Raw genomic sequence first — 16,692 nt, forward strand, 5'->3', positions numbered from 1 at the left:
TCCTGTTCCTGCCTCGTTCCTGCGTCACTCACTGGTCAGTGTTAACTGCCTTTGGTAGCGTGCTTCACCTTGTTCCCGCCGGAAGCTGTCAAAAACGCACTAGGGGAGGTGCGGGTCAAAGCCACCTGCCCCATTTGCGTCCAAACTTTCAGATGAGCGGTTCTGATTGGCTTAGCTCCGATGGCTCTAGTCCTAATTCGGGACCTGCCTTACAACGACCTCTACCCACCAACCTCCGATGAACCGGATTCTTGAAGGCTTCACCGAGACAATCTCACGATGCCAGGTTCTTTATTCCAACGGCAGCCTTCGAATAATGAATCTCGTATGATCGACGAAGCCTCAAACTGTTGTTCCATGTGCCCCTTGAGTTGCTCTCCCACAGCTGGTCACCGGACCCGGCCTTTGGACCCTGAGACTCCCTCTCTCGAACGTCCAACATGGCTCGCCATCTCCGCCGGCTCAAAACCCATGAGAGGCTCGACTATTCTCTAGGGTATACATGACCCGATGTAGGAAAGGCAGTCTGGCGCCACAATGCTCTTGCGATCGAGTTCCTTTTGAGCAGTCCACTGCGGATCCTCTCGTCGGTTAGACATGCCTTTGCCTCCCCCGACTCGGACCATCTAGACTTGAGGCGCCTACAGCCTGGAGAGAGCGCCTCTCCGTCAGAAACTTCAAGCCTGAAGCCTCGGTCACCCGCCTTGGCGTGTCTCGCCCACAGTCATTCGGATACTGTCCTTCGCCATCGCCGCTGAACCTCAGTAGGCTAATCAGGCCCGTTTCTGATCGTCAGAGCATGTCTCTTTGTCCCAAGCCTCTGTGCCATATTGATACCGGCTCGTCTATCTTCACCCCTCCCCCAGTGCCCAAGCTCCTCTCATCCAAACTCATGGTCCTCTAGATCGAGCTGGCCTTGGGTCTTGACTCAGGTCTGGGCCCTCACCGTCCAAGTGGAGGCCCTTGGTGTTGGCTATCCGAAATGCACTTCTGATGGCTTCCGTCACCATGCCCGCCCTCATCGTCTTGCTATCTATCCGCAGTGGCGTCGTTGGCCGTGAACTTATATCTCATTCAGGGCCCTTAAACCTTGATCTGCCTGCCCCCTTGAACTCTGTTGAGTCAAAGATCAACGGCAAACCCGGTATGAATAGGCTCGACTGGAACATCCCTTCGCCTCTTGTAAGTTGCTTTCTCTCTACCCTCCAACTTCTCCATTCATTCATTCACTCCACCAAGTCGGTGTCATTCATTCACTCAACTTATCCTTCTCTCACTCATTTTATGGTCGTGCCAATCTAAGACCTTTCCAGTCATTTGAATCTACATAATTCACTCTGGGTTGCCTCTACGATATCGCATTATCACACGACAACACTCATTATTCAGCCTTGAACATCGCACACCTTTAAGGTGCCCCGACAGAGGGTTATCGACTAGGATCAGTCAACTTTGATAACAGTTCTTCACTCTATCGGCAAACTTCACATCCGAATTCGAAGATGGGCCTCGGCAGCTACTTCAAGGCCGAGCCTGCGCCTCCATTGCCGGCCGATCCTCCTCCTAGGAGACCCAGCCATCGTCCCTCAATTTCTCTACACCCTCCCAACGATGAGAAGGCTCCTCCGGCTGCAGTGATGGAGCTTCAGCCTCCCGGACCCAAGTTTACAGCGGGCCCTCCTTCAATAGCAGTCTCCAGCAAGTCGAGTGCCAGTGGCTTTCTTGATGATATTAAGCACGAGGTCATGGTGAACTACTTGTACCAACAGCAGTGTTCTATGCTTTGGGTTGGAGATGGCTCCGGCGAAATCGAAGGCGTGCTATTGCGCAAATCTCGCGGCCAGTACATGGCCTGCCCTCCACAGCTGGGACAATCGCCTTTCGCAGTCGCCTGCACCGCGCTCAATGTCCAGGTAGAATAACCTTCTAGGTCTAGTTTTCGTCAGATATGCTAACGCATTATAGTGTGCCATGACGGCCAACTCTCGAGTTATCAAGACTTTTCTGCAATGGTCTCCTGATGCAGTTGATGTACCCCTGATGAACGGTCTTCGTGTCCAGATTCTACCTACGGTTAACGACCTTCCTCGAGCACGCAAGCATCAGTTCGCTGCCTTCATTGCTTCGGATGGCTTGCTTGTCGTATGGGACGATGACGCTTTGAACCTGATGGCTCGCGCAAAGATTATCGAGTCGGAGCTTATGGAGCTCGTGTGGAACTCGGGTCAAGTAATGGATGAAGAAGAAGGTGAAGGTGGTGAAGACGCCGAGTACGAGATTGACGAGGAGAGTGGAGAGATCAAGCCTGAGGCGCGGCCAGTTCACCTGCAGAACTCGGTGCTTGTCTCGCTCACCCTCCTCCTCGTTGTGGCGTCTCTGGGAGCGGCTTGGAGACAGATTGCTATCGAGATTGCCATTGACGGCAGTTACGTGCGTCTTGGACTCGTCGCTCTCTTTCCCATCCAGGTCTTCTTCTCCCTCTTCTTTGCCCAGGTCATCATTGGCTGTTTGGCGCAGATCTTTGGTCCCATCCGCCAACTGACCATCAACTCCAAGTTCTACTCAGCCCGCCCTCCCCGAAGACTCCAATCTGCCGTCCTGCCTCACATCACCATTCAGTGCCCTGTCTACAAGGAGGGTCTGAATGCTGTCATTCTTCCCACGGTCAAGTCCATCAAGCAGGCCATGTCAACCTACGAGCTTCAGGGTGGTTCTGCCAACATGTTTATCAACGATGATGGGCTTCAGCTCATCAGCGAAGAGGAGCGCGATGCCCGCATCGAGTTCTATGCCGACAACAGCATTGGCTGGGTCGCACGTCCCAAGCATGGTGAAGACGGCTTTGTGCGCAAGGGCAAGTTCAAGAAGGCCTCAAACATGAACTTTGGCCTGATGATCTCGTGCAAGGTTGAGGAGCGTCTGCAACTCATCAAGCGTCCTGCCGATTGGAGCCAGAGCGATGAGGCCCTCGCCTACGAGCAGGCTCTCAAGGAGGTGCTTGAAGAAAACGGTCGCGCTTGGGCCGATGGCAACATTCGCGTTGGTGACTACATTCTCCTGATCGACTCAGATACGCGTGTTCCCACGGATTGTATCCTTGACTCTGTCTCTGAGATGGAGCAGTCCCCCGATGTCGGCATCATGCAGTTCTCCTCCGGTGTCATGCAGGTTGTTCACACCTACTTCGAGAACGGCATCACTTTCTTCACTGATCTCATCTACACTGCTATTCGTTACACGGTTTCCAACGGCGATGTTGCTCCCTTTGTCGGCCACAACGCTATCCTTCGCTGGTCTGCCATTCAACAGGTTGCCTACCAGGATGAGGATGGTTACGATAAGTTCTGGTCTGAGAGTCACGTCTCGGAAGATTTCGACATGTCCCTCCGTCTCCAGTGCAATGGTTACATCATTCGTCTCGCTGCCTGGGCTGGCGATGGCTTCAAGGAGGGTGTGTCCCTGACTGTGTACGATGAGTTGGCTCGATGGGAAAAGTACGCTTTTGGTTGCAACGAGCTTCTCTTCAACCCCATCCGTACCTGGCTGTGGCGAGGTCCTTTCACTCCTCTCTTCCGCCGCTTCATATTCTCCAACATTCGCTTCACTTCCAAGATCACCATCGTGTCGTACATTGGCACTTACTATGCCATCGGTGCTGCTTGGATCATGACAACAGCCAACTACTTCCTGATGGGCTGGTATAACGGTTACCTCGACAAGTACTACCTCGACTCGTGGCAGGTGTGGTTCTCCATCATCATTGTCTTCAACGGTCTTGGTAACTTGTCTCTTGCCATCATGCGATATCGATCTGGTGAGCGTACTATAGGATACGCTCTCTGGGAGAACTTCAAGTGGACTCTCATGCTGGCCCTGTTCCTCGGTGGCCTGTCTCTGCACGTCAGCCAGGCTCTACTGGCGCACATGTTCGAGATCGACATGAGTTGGGGTTCCACTTCCAAGGAAGCCGAGTTTTCCAACTTCTTCATTGAGGTGCCTAAGGTGTTGAAGAAGGTAAGTCTACCCCCTCAAGACAGCGTCACCAACGGTCAAGCTAACTTTTAAATCTAGTTCCGTGTTTCCATGCTTCTGTCTCTCTTGGCCATCATTGGTGTCATCATTCTTGCTACTGCAGACTTTGTCCCCCATGACTGGCGCATCACCGACTTTGTCGCCATCTTGCCCATGGTCACTGTGGCCGGAAGTCATCTTCTGCTGCCCCTTGCCCTCAACCCTGCCCTGATGACCTTCTCGTGGTGATGCACCTTCATGTGGCGAAAAGAATCTTGTTTATTTTTTCATTTGGCTGTCAGTTTGGGCAGATCTATCTTTCATACATATATTCATTGGTTGTTCTGGCGTTGACATCAAGAGCTGCGCGCAAGATAGGGATTTCAGCATATATAGATGGTTTCTGGTGATAGCCAGGCAATCAGGTCTTGAGCGTCTAGACGAGAAGAATTCCTGAATGTTGGCTGTTGCATGGCATGGGAGAGGCATGGAAGGTTCATACCCAGAGTCGCATTCGTTTGCATTGTTACCAAGTCCCAAGCTTAGAGTATAATAGTCGCTAAATCAAAAAGAGATGTTCGAGGGTAAATGAAAGGAATGCTGGCCACTTGTGGCGTTGATCTGAGGTGGCAAATGCTGATCATGAAGTGCTCAGGGGGGACCTTCAACACACCAACTTCACCCCTCCATATCTGACGCATTTTCACAACTTGATGGACAGATCATCCCTGGGTAGAGCCAGGAGATAGTCACATCACGGGGAAGCAGGTACACGGAAATCAGAGCCCATGGTCAAAGTATAGATGATAAGATTCAAAGCCGTCTATCCCAAGCCAACGCCTCTATAACCCATTCAGCCCAAGCTAGGTCTGGTCTATCTGTCTACCGCATGGCGCGTGTACGATATCATTGCAATCTTTTTTGGTTGTCATGCCATGCTCTCTTGAACAAGAGAGCCCAAGTGTCCCGCACATGATGAACAAAATCCACGGAGGATGGATTTTTGGAAAACAATGCGCAAATCGAGCAAGGAAGGGAAGAAAAAAGCAAACAAACAAAGCCGCCCAATCTAGTTGTCCTCGTCGTCCGTGTCGGGAGGATGGGGAGTGCCCTTGGGGCTGTTGAGCCAGTCGATGTGACGGAGACGACGACGGACCTCACGCTCCTTGAGCTCCTTCTTGGTCATCTTCTTCTTCTTCTTGGCCTTGAACTTCATGTCCGAGTTGTCCTCAATGCCACTGTTGACGGCACTGCTGACGACAGAGTTGGCGGCGGTGCTGGCGGCGGTGCTGGCAACGGCGCTGCCAGGTCGGCTGTCCTCGAAGCGATCGAGGCTGACAGCGGCATTACCACGCTGAGCCACACGGCCGTCACGGACGTGCCACTGCTCCGAGCACAGGGCGCCGACGAACTCTTCGTTGTGAGAAATGAGGATGACACCACCCTTGAAGTCGCGGATGGCGACGGCGAGACCACCAAGGGAGTCACGGTCCAAGAAGTTGGTAGGCTCGTCGAGCACCAGGAGATGGGGGTTGTTCCACATGGCACCAGCGATAACGACCTTGACCTTCTGTCCACCGGACAGTGAGCCGATCTCGTTGTGGTTGGCAATCTCGGGGTCGAGACCAAGATCCTCAAAGTGCTTGGAGATGACCTTGGGCTGGAGCTCACGGTAACCAAGACCCTCACGAGACGCCTCGTGATCATCAAACTCCTGGACGAGCTTGTCAAAGCCCAGCTCAGTCAGGGTCTCGCGAGAGATCATGGAGTTGTGCTTGGGCAGAAGATTACGCCATTTACTGTAGCATGTTAGGAATGTACATATTGGCAGCCAGGAGAGGCAACTTACACTTCGTATTGGAAGGTCTTCTTGTACTTCTGGCGACCAACCAGAGACTCGATCTGTCGGGCCGGGTTGCCGTCCTTGAGGTCGACAAACTTGTCCATCTGGGCACGATCCGCATCTGAGAGCACACGGGTCTGCTTCATGTGAACCTCACGGTCATCACCGTGCTGGTAACGCCACTGGAGGTACTGGTTGGGAGTCTTCTCGAGATGCATCTCAACGTGCTCCAGAGCGTGCTGCTTGATGTAGCCGATACGCAAGTTGGGGTGCTTCTCGACCTTTCCGGTAGTAGGAATGGTCTCGCCGGTAAGCAGCTTGATGAGAGTCGACTTGCCAGCTCCGTTGGGGCCAATGATGGCAACACGGGACGACAGGGTCAACTGGCAAGAGACCTCATGCAAGGATGGCTTTGTGGCCTTGGGGTAGGTGTAGGAGACATTGCTCATGCGGATAATGGCACGGGTCATGGACTTGACACCTGTCAAGATACCGGGAGGAGGGAACTTGAACTGAACGTTGGAGGCCGACAGGGTGTAGTAGCTCTTGGCCTCGGGGCGGATCTCGACAAAGGCAGCCAGGTTACCCTTGTAGCAGGCCAGCTTCTTGTTGGGCTCGTAGTGGTAGATGTCAGTGGTAACATTGTCGAGGAAACCAGAGTCGTGGGAAACGATCAGAGAGGTGATATCGGGATGGGTCTTGAGGTAGTTCTCGAGCCATGCAATGTTGGCGACATCAAGATGGTTGGTAGGTTCGTCCAGGAGAAGGACATCAGCACGCTGGAGCATGGCTCGGGCCAGAGCCAGCTTCATCTTCCAACCACCAGACAGGGAGCCGACCTTCTCAGACTGTCGGCCCTCGGGGCCAGGAGTGAAGCCGAACTCGGCCAAAACCTCAGAGATGCGCTCGCGGCCCTGAGTGGCAATCTCAGGGTCCTTGGCAACGAACTCGAGAATGCTGATGTCGGCATCCTCACCCTGGTTGTGCTCGACGTAGCAAGTACGGAGGACGTCCTGAGGCGGGAAACCCTCAAGCTTGCCATTAGCAATGCTTCGCATGAGAGTCGACTTTCCAGCACCGTTTCGTCCACAGAGACCATATCGATGACCCTTCAGGAGGCGCAGGTTGGTGTGCGACAGAAGAAGCATACCACCGTAAGCAAGAGAGAAGTCAGCGTTGACAATCTCAATCTCACCATCGTCCTCCTTCTCAGGAACACCGTACCGGCGGTGGTCCTCGTCGACGTAGTGCTGCTGAATGGCATCGGCAACCTTCTGGTGAGCCTCAGGATCTTGCATAAAGCCCTTGAGATAAGGCGCAATTCTAGCCGAAATGCGGTCAACGAAGCGGTAGTTGACATCGATGGCAACCATCTCCGAGATGTAAGGGCGAGCCTGCTTGTACAGGTCAAGCTGTCCAGCGAGGCCGCTGTTGAGCTTGATTTGCTCGTCAAGGATCTGGGCAACATCGTCACCAGAGGTTCGGGCGACAATGTCCTTATCATTACCCATAGCCTTCTCCATGGTGGCGAGAGCACGCTCAGCCAGCTCTCGAACCTCTGGGAGGGAGGCTCGGTCGCAAACTCCCTTGACACCAGGAATCAGCTTGGGCAGGAAAGTTCTAGCCTCGATCGGGTCGTGGACGAGCTTGGTCAAGTTCTCGACAATAACAACGGTCTGGCGCAGAACCTCCTGGGCGGTGGTAGGGTTGTTGAGGGATCGCTCGAGGAAGGGAGTCAGGAGGGCCAGGACGGGCGAGGTAACAATGGCGACAAATGTGGTCATGGACAGAGCGTGGATGGCCTTCTGGAGAGTCTGGGTGGAGGGGTGCTGCATGGTGTCAATGAGCAGTGGGAAGCGAGGAGCGACATCGTCGTTGGAGAGAAGGGTAGTGAGCGAGGTCATGGTGTGAACGGCCTGCTTCTCGACATCGGCCTTCAAGTCGTGCATACCACCCTCAACAATGGGGATCAAGCCAGCCAGCTTAGCACCCATGGCTTCACGTAGAACGTCCTTGTCGGCAGCCTCCTCCTTGGTGCTTCCAATGGCGAGCTGGGCCTTGTCGGCCATCTTCTGCAGCAGCTTGTAGGCGCCGACAGTTCCCTGCCACTTACCAGTCTTCTTAGACAGGTAGTTGGTCAGGGCGGGCAGGAGACCGACAACGAGAGCCTCGGGGCTCAGGTTGACAAGTAGGGTATCGAGTCCGTACTGGGCAGCATCGCGGACAACGGCGCCCTTGTCGGCAAGGGCATCGAGGGCACAACCGACCATACCGCCATCCTGGAGCAGCAGGACGACCTCGCTGACCTTCTGACGGGGGAGGAAACGCTCGAAGATGGCACCGAGGAGGTTCTGGCTGGACTCGCGACGGAGGCCCGACTTCTTATCGGCAGCGGCCTTCTTGACCTCGGCAAGGATGCCATACTGGGACAAGCCCACGACACCGACAGAAGACAGCAGGACCTCGCAGAGGGCATAGCAGGCATCGATCGAGGCGGCAGACGTCTTGGCCGTGAAGATTGTGTTGAGAAAGTCGGCGATGGTTTCCTGGGATGGCGGGGGCGGGGCGTCCTTGGACACCATCGTCGGCTCCTGCGACGGAGGCGAGACGGGGTGAGGCATCGTGAGCGGCCTTTTTTTTTGTGCTTTTTTGTTGGTTTAGAGTGGAGAGGGGCCTCAGTCAGTAATTGAAACGAGAATCGCCCTCTATCGCCTTCCAAGTAGAGAACAAAAAATACAAAAACCAACGAGGCCCTTGAGGAGAAAGCGAACGTGGAGGAGGAAAAGACGGACGCTTTGCTTACGAGGGAAAGATGGGTTGGGCATGTATTGGCCTCCCGCCTCCCACATGCCTGCCCACCAGCACTAAAAGGCGGCGCCCAAACAAATTTTTTTTTTCTCTTATCGTTCCCCGATAAGGCTTTTTCCTTTCTTCCATTCATGCATGGATGCATCCTTTGCTGATCCCTGTTATTTCCACGTGCATTTCCTATCGTCTGCCACTGGGTTCTTTCACTTCTAGATCTTGCATCGTACAGTGCAGCACAGTTCAACGGCCAAACAAATCACTGCGTGCGTGTAAACGCGAGTCAAGCTCGCCGTTTTTTTACTGCATCTAAATCTTGACTTGTACATCAAAAACCGAGGCTCCCATCGTGGCCCTTGATCAACGCCCGCCTTTGCTGGCTAAGCCGGCTTTTCCTGAAGCCTGTAACAAAAAGGGAATACATGAATGTGGTCAACTGACAAAAGGGTATATATAGTATAAGCAGACATTAGTAAGTCATCCGTCGCCGCTTCGAAATTAAAAATCAGTACTTCCCAGAAGCTCCGCCGTTCTAGAATGGGTAAAGAGAGAGAGGGTGGGAAAAGAAGTGGTTTCCCGTTAATGAGCGCCGTGGCTATTGGTTGTTGTTTTCGTTCCTCAATGAAACTGGACCCTGAAAGCTTTGTGCTGCAGGCTTGACGCTGTGCATCTCCAGTCCCTGCGAGCTCGACCTGGGTCGCTTATCCCTGCGGATACCAAGCCGCTGGTCGCCCTCTTGATAGTGCGCCTTGAACCGATAATAGGTCGGTTGTCGGGGCCGGCACAAGACAACGATAAAGTTCTTGATGATGTTGGCCTGTGAAAACGCCCTGAATCGCTCCTTTTTGATAAACTTGTGAGAGTTCATGTACTCTCTTGTCGTCTCGCCTCGGGCCATTAAGAAGATGTGGTATCCCATCAAGGCTGCTGGATATAGAAAACAGATGAATCCGAGAAAGACTAGCGCAAAAGGAACTCGAAAGTGGTCGATCGCCTTGCCAAATGAGATGCCTTCTCTATTCTTGTAGATGAGGATCTGGGCAAGGCTGGTACCAATGAGGTAGGCTGAGAGAATGGTGGCTGATGAGACAAAAGTGAAGAAATATCGGTAGTTGCGTTTTCCGACGCAGTTGTTGAGCCACACGCAGTGGTGATCATGAGTCTCGACACAGTTGTCGCACAAGCGACAGTGGTGGGCTCGCGGAGGTCGCCAAATGTTACACGTCCGACAGTGCTTAACCGGAACTTCCATTGCAGCAGTCGCTGATTCAGCTGACTTGATTAACGCCCAGTCCGTTGTAGGGGGGCTGAGCTGGAGAGGGTCATCGTTGTCATCAACAGGCGGAAATTGGTGAAGGTTTCGTGGAAGAATCTGTCCAATGTTAGCCGCCGAACTCCCTCCATAAATCTGATTCGCTAGGTACTTACCCCTGGGTCCGAGACAGAGGCATGAATAAAGGAGGAGAAACAAATATAGGCCAGATAAGCGAAGATGATTGGAATGGCGGGCGAAATATTCTTCCACAGCCACGGTGCCTCAAACCCAAAGAACAGGGCGCAGGGAATCACGACAAAGAAGCCTGTCGCAATATTGACCGGGCGTTCCTTGGTGTTCTGCCACCGCCCACCTAGGCAGAATACCGTGTTACCCTCAAAATACTGGTGAACCCGGCCGAGGTCGGATTTCTGGCTGGGCTTAGAAGGCACCCGCGGATGGCGTGGTCCTTGGGAATCCACAGGCCGAAGCTGTGGTGATGATGCAGAGGACGATAGCTTCTCGGCTCCTTCGGTGCTGCGGTTCTGGCCTTGTTGTCCTTGCTCGCTTCGACCAGGCATAAGGAAACTAGAGCGAAATGATCGCGGAGACTTGATAGGGCTCGGAAGGTTTGATAGGTCCTTGTAGCTCTTGTCGATAACAATGCTGTGTTGAAAATGGCCTTGGTCTGCGGAATGCTTGCCTTGAAGAGGACGGACACTATCCGTCAGACTTCCGGCTGGGTAATGGCCATGGCTTGGGCTCGTGTTTGCCGTGATCCGGTCCAGAGTTTCCTGTTCCGTCATTTCGGTGCCACGAGATGGCGGGGGTCGCATGTTCTCGTCGTCGCTAGTCGGGCGCTGCAACTGAGCGATCGGGTTCGAAATAATGCTTTGCCTGGCTTGGCTGCCGCCTGCTTCGGCGCCGTGGTCATCCAGGACTGGCGATGTTGGTGAAGTCGGTGAAGTCGGCGAGCCTGGTGTCTGCTGGCTCATGGTTGGCGGGCGGTGTGATCCTCCTCTCTGCGCCTGTAATTTCTGCGAACTCATGGGTCGGAAAAAGGCATGCGACGTAAGTGAAGGGACATGGCTTCGAGTCGACAAGCTTGGAGCTTGGCTTGTGGATCCTGCAGTCGAACTCGCAATGCTCCCCCTCTTGGCCTGAACTCCGGAAACGTATGTCTTCCTCCCTCCGAGTTGGCCTGGCCATGCTCCCCTTGATGATGCTCCGGTCCGGGCTGTTCCAGGTCTCGAGGCCACATCCGCGCTCCGTGGCAGACTCATCCTCTGTCGATGCGCCTCTGAGTCGCCCCCATCATCGCTTGCAATATCCGTCATTCGAGAGGAGATGATACTTGGTGGACCGGGGACTTCGGAACGGGGGATATGAGGCGCTGGGAAGCCATCGTCATCGGGCTTCGAAGCCATTGTGTTGGTTTGTAATGGTGTCGTTTGCGGGTCGTTCGCCGGGTGCTAGTTGACGGATTCTCACTCGAGTCAAAGGAACGGTCGCGCGTCGACTATCGCGTTCAAGATCGCATCAAGCGCCACCTTTTCGGGGCCGTCTGGGAAGAACAGTGGTGAGCCGTCGAGAGGCTGGCAGGTGGTTGAATGTGAGAGTCGGCAGGACCGGCAGGTGGCTCGTGTCTCGCGGTAGTCAAGCAACTAAAGGGATAGACAGGGGTGTCGAGGAGGCGTGTTTGGAATCGTAGGAAATTAGGGACGGACTCGAGAGGGAGGGAATGAGAATGGGTCGCAAGACGGGGCGGGCGATATTAGAGAGAGCGCGTAGAAGAAGAGAAGTATCGTAAAAAGGGAACGGAAGGGGCGGGTAAGAAAAGAAAGGACTCGGCGATGAGGAGGAAGAGGAGTCAAGTGTGGTTTGTATGCTCGTTCCTTTTTTTCGTGCCGGCTTGGGCATGGGCATGGGCCTGGGCCTGGTTAACTTCCAAGAGAAACCTTGCATTGCACACGAGAGCCTTATGTAAGTTGTGCTGCGCTGCTCTCGGTCCCCCTGGTAAGGGGCTAGCTTGAAGAGTCCCTGCTAGCGGCGTCCTTTGCAATGCAAAAAGAGAGATGCCAGTGAATGGTTTCTGCAAGCATTACAGTGATTAATCTTTTTTTCTCTGCAAGCGAGTGTTGAGGCCCTCGAGTTGTCTTGGACATCATGTACATATCCGCAGACGTCACCTCGACTGGGAACGGTAACCTTCTGCAGCAACCCGTTGCGCTGACGTTTGACAGCCTGTCCAAGTTGCTTTCTTGTAACCTCGGTGTGATAAAGTCTATTACGTTGAATGGGCAACCAAGAGTTTATGACAGCATTCCCCTCTCTAGAGTAAAGTTTCCAAGGCGAGAATGGCACTGCGCGCCGTCGCATCACGATGAGCGAATCGCCCGCCAGGGACAGGCGCTGAATCTTGTTGTGCCTGGTTCCTCGACGGCCTGCACGCTAAGGACAGGACATAAATAGTCATGCAGCCTTTGTGTAAAACATGGTGACACAAGTCCCCTCCATTTATGACTGGCTCTTGATCGCTTGTACATCCTGGTGGAACTCGACCACCAAGACGTCATCTCGGTTCCAAACGTGATTCGACACGTGATCCAATGTGTTCCCCGGCATTGGCCAATAGCGTGTCTCGCAAACTAGCAGACGACGGGTTCCCGAAATCATACGAGAACTTCAAAGCTTCAACATAACCCAAGTTCCCTCGACGAAGATTCCCATTCCCCATCCAAGTCACAAAGCCCATCGTCACAATGGCCTCCCGCGTCGTCGCCCGCCGTTTCTTCACCACCACCACCCGCCGGTTCCAGGAGGCTCACCAGAAGGCTGAGCTCAAGAAGGAGACCCGTCAAAACCCCGAGCTTCTGGTGCGTCATAATGCCTCGGCCGGACCCGACAGTGCACCGGCTGGGAGAACCGCACGACCATGAGGAATTGGACAATTGCTGACTGACCACAGATCCTCGGCGGTGTCATGGTCGCTGCCCTCGGCGGCGCTGGCTTCTACTTCGGTGCGTGAACGCCCCAATTGGACTGCCGTCATCGAAGCAATTGCTGACCACATCTCCAACATCAGGCCGATCTCCCACTGGCGCCACCTCCGAGTCTCCCGTCAACATTGCCAAGGACGGCCACCCCTGGGAGAGCGGCTCCTCTGGCAAGTACAAGTACCACCCCGGTGGTGACCCCAGCCAGGAGCCCAAGGACGCCCCCAGCGCCCTCAACGTCGTCGTCGTCCCCAACGTCACCCTCCCCGCCGAGCTTCACGACAAGTTCAACAAGTGGGGCAAGGACGGCTACCCTTAAAGCGAGCGAGCGAGCAAGCGAGCAAAAGCCGGGAAAGGGATTTTTTTGGAAGCTGTCACGCGCGAGCATGTATCTGTAGGGAAATCCGAGGGGAGAGCGAGTTGGATCAATCCTCTAGCCCTGTGTAGAAGAAAGACGAAGGACGCGATGGGCTCGAGTTTTGCAACCACCCATAGTTCACATACGACGCGCCACAATATTTTCTAGCTTTGTGTCTGTAACTACAACTTGTTTCGTTGTCAATTGCTTTATTGTGACTCAGGTCAGGCCGTCCAAGTTCCAGCTCACTCCCAACCGGACGAACGGCTGACATCAACGAAGCCAAACTCAACTGGGCACGATAAATACTACGTCTGCCGGCTTGTAAAGAGACAACATCACGAAGTGTTTCCTTTTTCTTTGTTATCTGGTATCTACCCGCCCAACACAACAACAGCCTGTTTTCACGTACCCAAAACTCCAGCCTCTCACATCTTGCGACAACTCTCTTTACCCAACTCCAACCGCTCACGCAATCAAATCCCCAATCTCTTCAGAAGAAAAGCCAAGAATGTGTAGGAGGTCCAGCAGACTCTCTCCGTTCAGACGAGCATTCGCTTCCATCTGTACTCGTGGCTTCGCGTTCCAGGCAACTCCCAGTCCTGCTTTCTCCATCATCAACAGGTCATTAGCACCGTCGCCGACGGCGATAACCTGAGACAGATCGATGCCCTCCTTGGCAGCAATCTCCACAAGGAGATCCCTCTTTCGCTCCTTGCCCACAATGATACCCTTCACCTCGCCCGTCAGCTTCTCGTTTTCAATGACCACATGGTTTGCGTGCGCATAATCAATGCCCAGCTGTCCAGCCAGCCAGCCTGTCAGGGGCTGGAAGCCACCAGAGAGAACTGCCGTCTTGACACCAAGTCGCTTCAACGCCCTAATCAGTTCGGGAACACCCTTGGTAACGTCCAATACCGGCCGCAGATCCTCGAAAAGAGTAGCAGGAAGACCCTTGAGCAGGGCAACACGCTCACGGAAAGAGCCCTCAAATTCAAGCTCGCCCATCATGGCACGATGCGTAATCTCAGCAACTCGAGCAGGCAGATCTGGGGGATCCTTAACGTGGTCGGCCAGGAGATCAATGACCTCCTGAGTGATGAGGGTGCTGTCCATGTCGAAGACGACCAGACGCGGGTGACGCCTCCAAACGGTATCACGCTGAAGAATCACATCCACGTTCCACTCCTGCTCGAACCTATAAATCATCTCATGCTTCCGCAGGTCGTCGAGCCCAAGGTACTCAGGAGCTGGTGCAGGAGAGAGCGTCAGCTCAACAATGCGCGGCTGTTCCTGGTTGTCGAGACACCGGTGAGAAGAGTAAGGCTCTTCAGCATCTCGAGGAAGGGGGAAGGAAGACATGAGATGGAGGAATGAGGTGATGCATAGCGGCGAGATGTAGGAGCCGTAGATGTGATCCAGCTGCTCAGATTCCTGAGTGGGCGGCTCAAGGGGGTACTCCTTGGGGTCGTTGGTGGGCGCCAGGTTGGCAGGCAGAGCCTCACTGCTGTCTGCGAAAGTGGTCTTGACAGGTGATCGTGAGGCCTGGTCTTCCCTCGGCTTGTAGAAGAGGGTCGCAATGAGACGATCCGACTTCTGTCCAGCTCGAGGAGCGCAATTGGGGTGTGAGTAGGAATGGCTCAAACCGCTCTCGACCACAGTCGGAGGGTTCTCATCAGAGGGAACGCCATTGAAGGGCAGGATTGGCTTGGTGTGATGGACAGGAGCATGAACAGAGATGCCCGAGTCTTCCACAACGGTGTCAATGCCGTGGAACTGGTCCTGTCGAGACTGCTCCTGTCGAGGAGGGCGATATTGCTGGTGGTCACTGAGATACGAGCTGCTCCTCATCGAGCTCGTCAACTGAGGCCGTGCGACATTCTGTTTGGCGGGGCTCGCTTGGTCTGCCATTGTGCTGTGCGCGGGGGTCGTGAAGATTTCTGCGGCTACCCTTGTCGAATGGGCGATCTTGACGAAAGGGAATAGGTCGGGGATTGTATTTTTGGGGGTCACGACAGCTGACGAGGGCTAGGAGCAGCCTGAAGCACGATAGACGTGGCGCGGGCAGCGACGAACCCAAAGATCGAGTCAACCTCCAGAGGTTCAGTCAGTGGTTGGGTTGCTTGGTAGAGCGGTCTTGTCCCGGCCTGTTCCCTCCGTGCCCCGCCCAACCGTTGCCGTTGCTGTCCGATGGCTCGTGCGGCGCGGGTTTTGCTTAGACTGGGAGGTGCGGCTCGTGCGGCTGTTGTCAAAGGATGTTGGATTATGATTGGTGCGAATAAGCAATCATTCCAACCCGCCGTGATGTCAGAAACTGGGTTGACATAGTGTCACGTGATCGAATTGCAGTTGACCGACTGAGCCAAGTTGGTTCGTGTTGAACCTAGTTGCGCGGATAGGGAAGCGTTTGGTCCTGTCATTTCGTATTATGGCTGTGAGTGCGTTCGATATTCTCGAATTCCCAGCAGCACATAGTCCGCAGGTTAAGCTTGTAGATGTTCGTAGACGCAATCTACGCCCGTCGAGTGTGTATGTCGGGTGCGCAGAGATGTCAGTTCATCAGCCCGTGCCATCCTCAATCAACACAGCCTCGAGAGACGCAATGACAAGACATTTTAGAAATCATAGCTTATTAAAGAACCATGAATAAGACGGAGATGACGTTGTCTTCCAACAGATTTTCGACTGCATTCGCTTGCTGGTCAATAAGCTGGGTGAATATGTCAGCAGAGGCGGCACTTTCTCGGGACTTGTCCGTCGCTTCGAGTGGGGCTTGCGTGAGACGAGACGAGAAAGGAAAGCTGAGGCAGGCGAGCCTCGGACCAACTTTTATCCTTGCCTGACATCCCCCACGAAATCAACCAAGCGCCAAAAGCCGGAGAGGCCCGCATCGCAATTGCCTTTACTGGGGCAAGGGGCAGTCGGCAGTCGCGGTTCCTCGGTGCCGACGGTCCGTCAGGGACAGCAGCGATTGCCGCTCCGACAAACGGCACTCCGAGGGACCGCCATGATAGGCCACAGACTCATACCGTTGTCATCATTGAGACGACAAAATTTAATTAGAGATTTTTTCCTCGTACCGGTCTAGAGCGTGGGTGAAAGCGTGGGAGTCCGCAGATACTACGGCCAAAGGCGTCTTGGTCGATCATGGCCGTGGCGACACGATGGCTCAGTCTTGCGACAAAGGTTCGACATCAGAAAGGCACTCTTCTCCGAGGGAGCGGATTTCGCAACCCACGCCTCGAATGACATGATCGCGGGGAAACTGCCCTCGTGCTCAATTTGGCTTTTGATAGATCAAGACCCCGGCTCCAGCATCTGTCGCCTCACCCCCAGATCTTGAACAACACAACAACAACAAAGCCGTATCAATGAGATCATGTCCAAATGCAAATCAGCCCAATTTCGGCTTCTCAACCAGGAG

At 54.1% G+C, this 16,692-nt stretch overlaps 5 protein-coding genes across 5 annotated transcripts; 2 read left to right on the top strand and 3 right to left on the bottom strand.

Moving 5' to 3' along the window:
* Window positions 1-1,502: 1,502 nt before the first annotated feature.
* On the top strand, window positions 1,503-4,260 carry NCS54_00414900 (Glyco-trans-2-like domain-containing protein; the record flags this gene model as incomplete). Its single annotated transcript, XM_053149698.1, has 3 exons — window positions 1,503-1,913; window positions 1,966-4,014; window positions 4,072-4,260. 3 exons carry the CDS (start codon window positions 1,503-1,505, stop codon window positions 4,258-4,260), a joined length of 2,649 nt encoding a protein of 882 aa, XP_053005673.1.
* Window positions 4,261-5,080: 820 nt separating this feature from the next.
* Window positions 5,081-8,475, bottom strand: NCS54_00415000 (Hypothetical protein; the record flags this gene model as incomplete). Its single annotated transcript, XM_053149699.1, has 2 exons — window positions 5,081-5,810; window positions 5,861-8,475. 2 exons carry the CDS (start codon window positions 8,473-8,475, stop codon window positions 5,081-5,083), a joined length of 3,345 nt encoding a protein of 1,114 aa, XP_053005674.1.
* A 779-nt stretch (window positions 8,476-9,254) lies between these two features.
* On the bottom strand, window positions 9,255-11,341 carry NCS54_00415100 (Palmitoyltransferase; the record flags this gene model as incomplete). The annotated part of the gene is made up of 2 exons (XM_053149700.1): window positions 9,255-10,031; window positions 10,088-11,341. The coding sequence occupies 2 exons, from the start codon at window positions 11,339-11,341 to the stop codon at window positions 9,255-9,257; spliced, it is 2,031 nt and encodes a 676-aa protein (XP_053005675.1).
* A 1,335-nt stretch (window positions 11,342-12,676) lies between these two features.
* On the top strand, window positions 12,677-13,229 carry NCS54_00415200 (Hypothetical protein; the record flags this gene model as incomplete). Its single annotated transcript, XM_053149701.1, has 3 exons — window positions 12,677-12,790; window positions 12,883-12,934; window positions 13,000-13,229. 3 exons carry the CDS (start codon window positions 12,677-12,679, stop codon window positions 13,227-13,229), a joined length of 396 nt encoding a protein of 131 aa, XP_053005676.1.
* A 507-nt stretch (window positions 13,230-13,736) lies between these two features.
* Window positions 13,737-15,179, bottom strand: NCS54_00415300 (Phosphoserine phosphatase; the record flags this gene model as incomplete). The annotated part of the gene is made up of 1 exon (XM_053149702.1): window positions 13,737-15,179. One exon carries the CDS (start codon window positions 15,177-15,179, stop codon window positions 13,737-13,739), a length of 1,443 nt encoding a protein of 480 aa, XP_053005677.1.
* Window positions 15,180-16,692: the final 1,513 nt, after the last annotated feature.

The sequence above is a fragment of the Fusarium falciforme genome, chromosome 3, assembly GCF_026873545.1.
Source record: "Fusarium falciforme chromosome 3, complete sequence".
Classification (NCBI taxonomy): Eukaryota; Fungi; Ascomycota; class Sordariomycetes; order Hypocreales; family Nectriaceae; genus Fusarium; species Fusarium falciforme.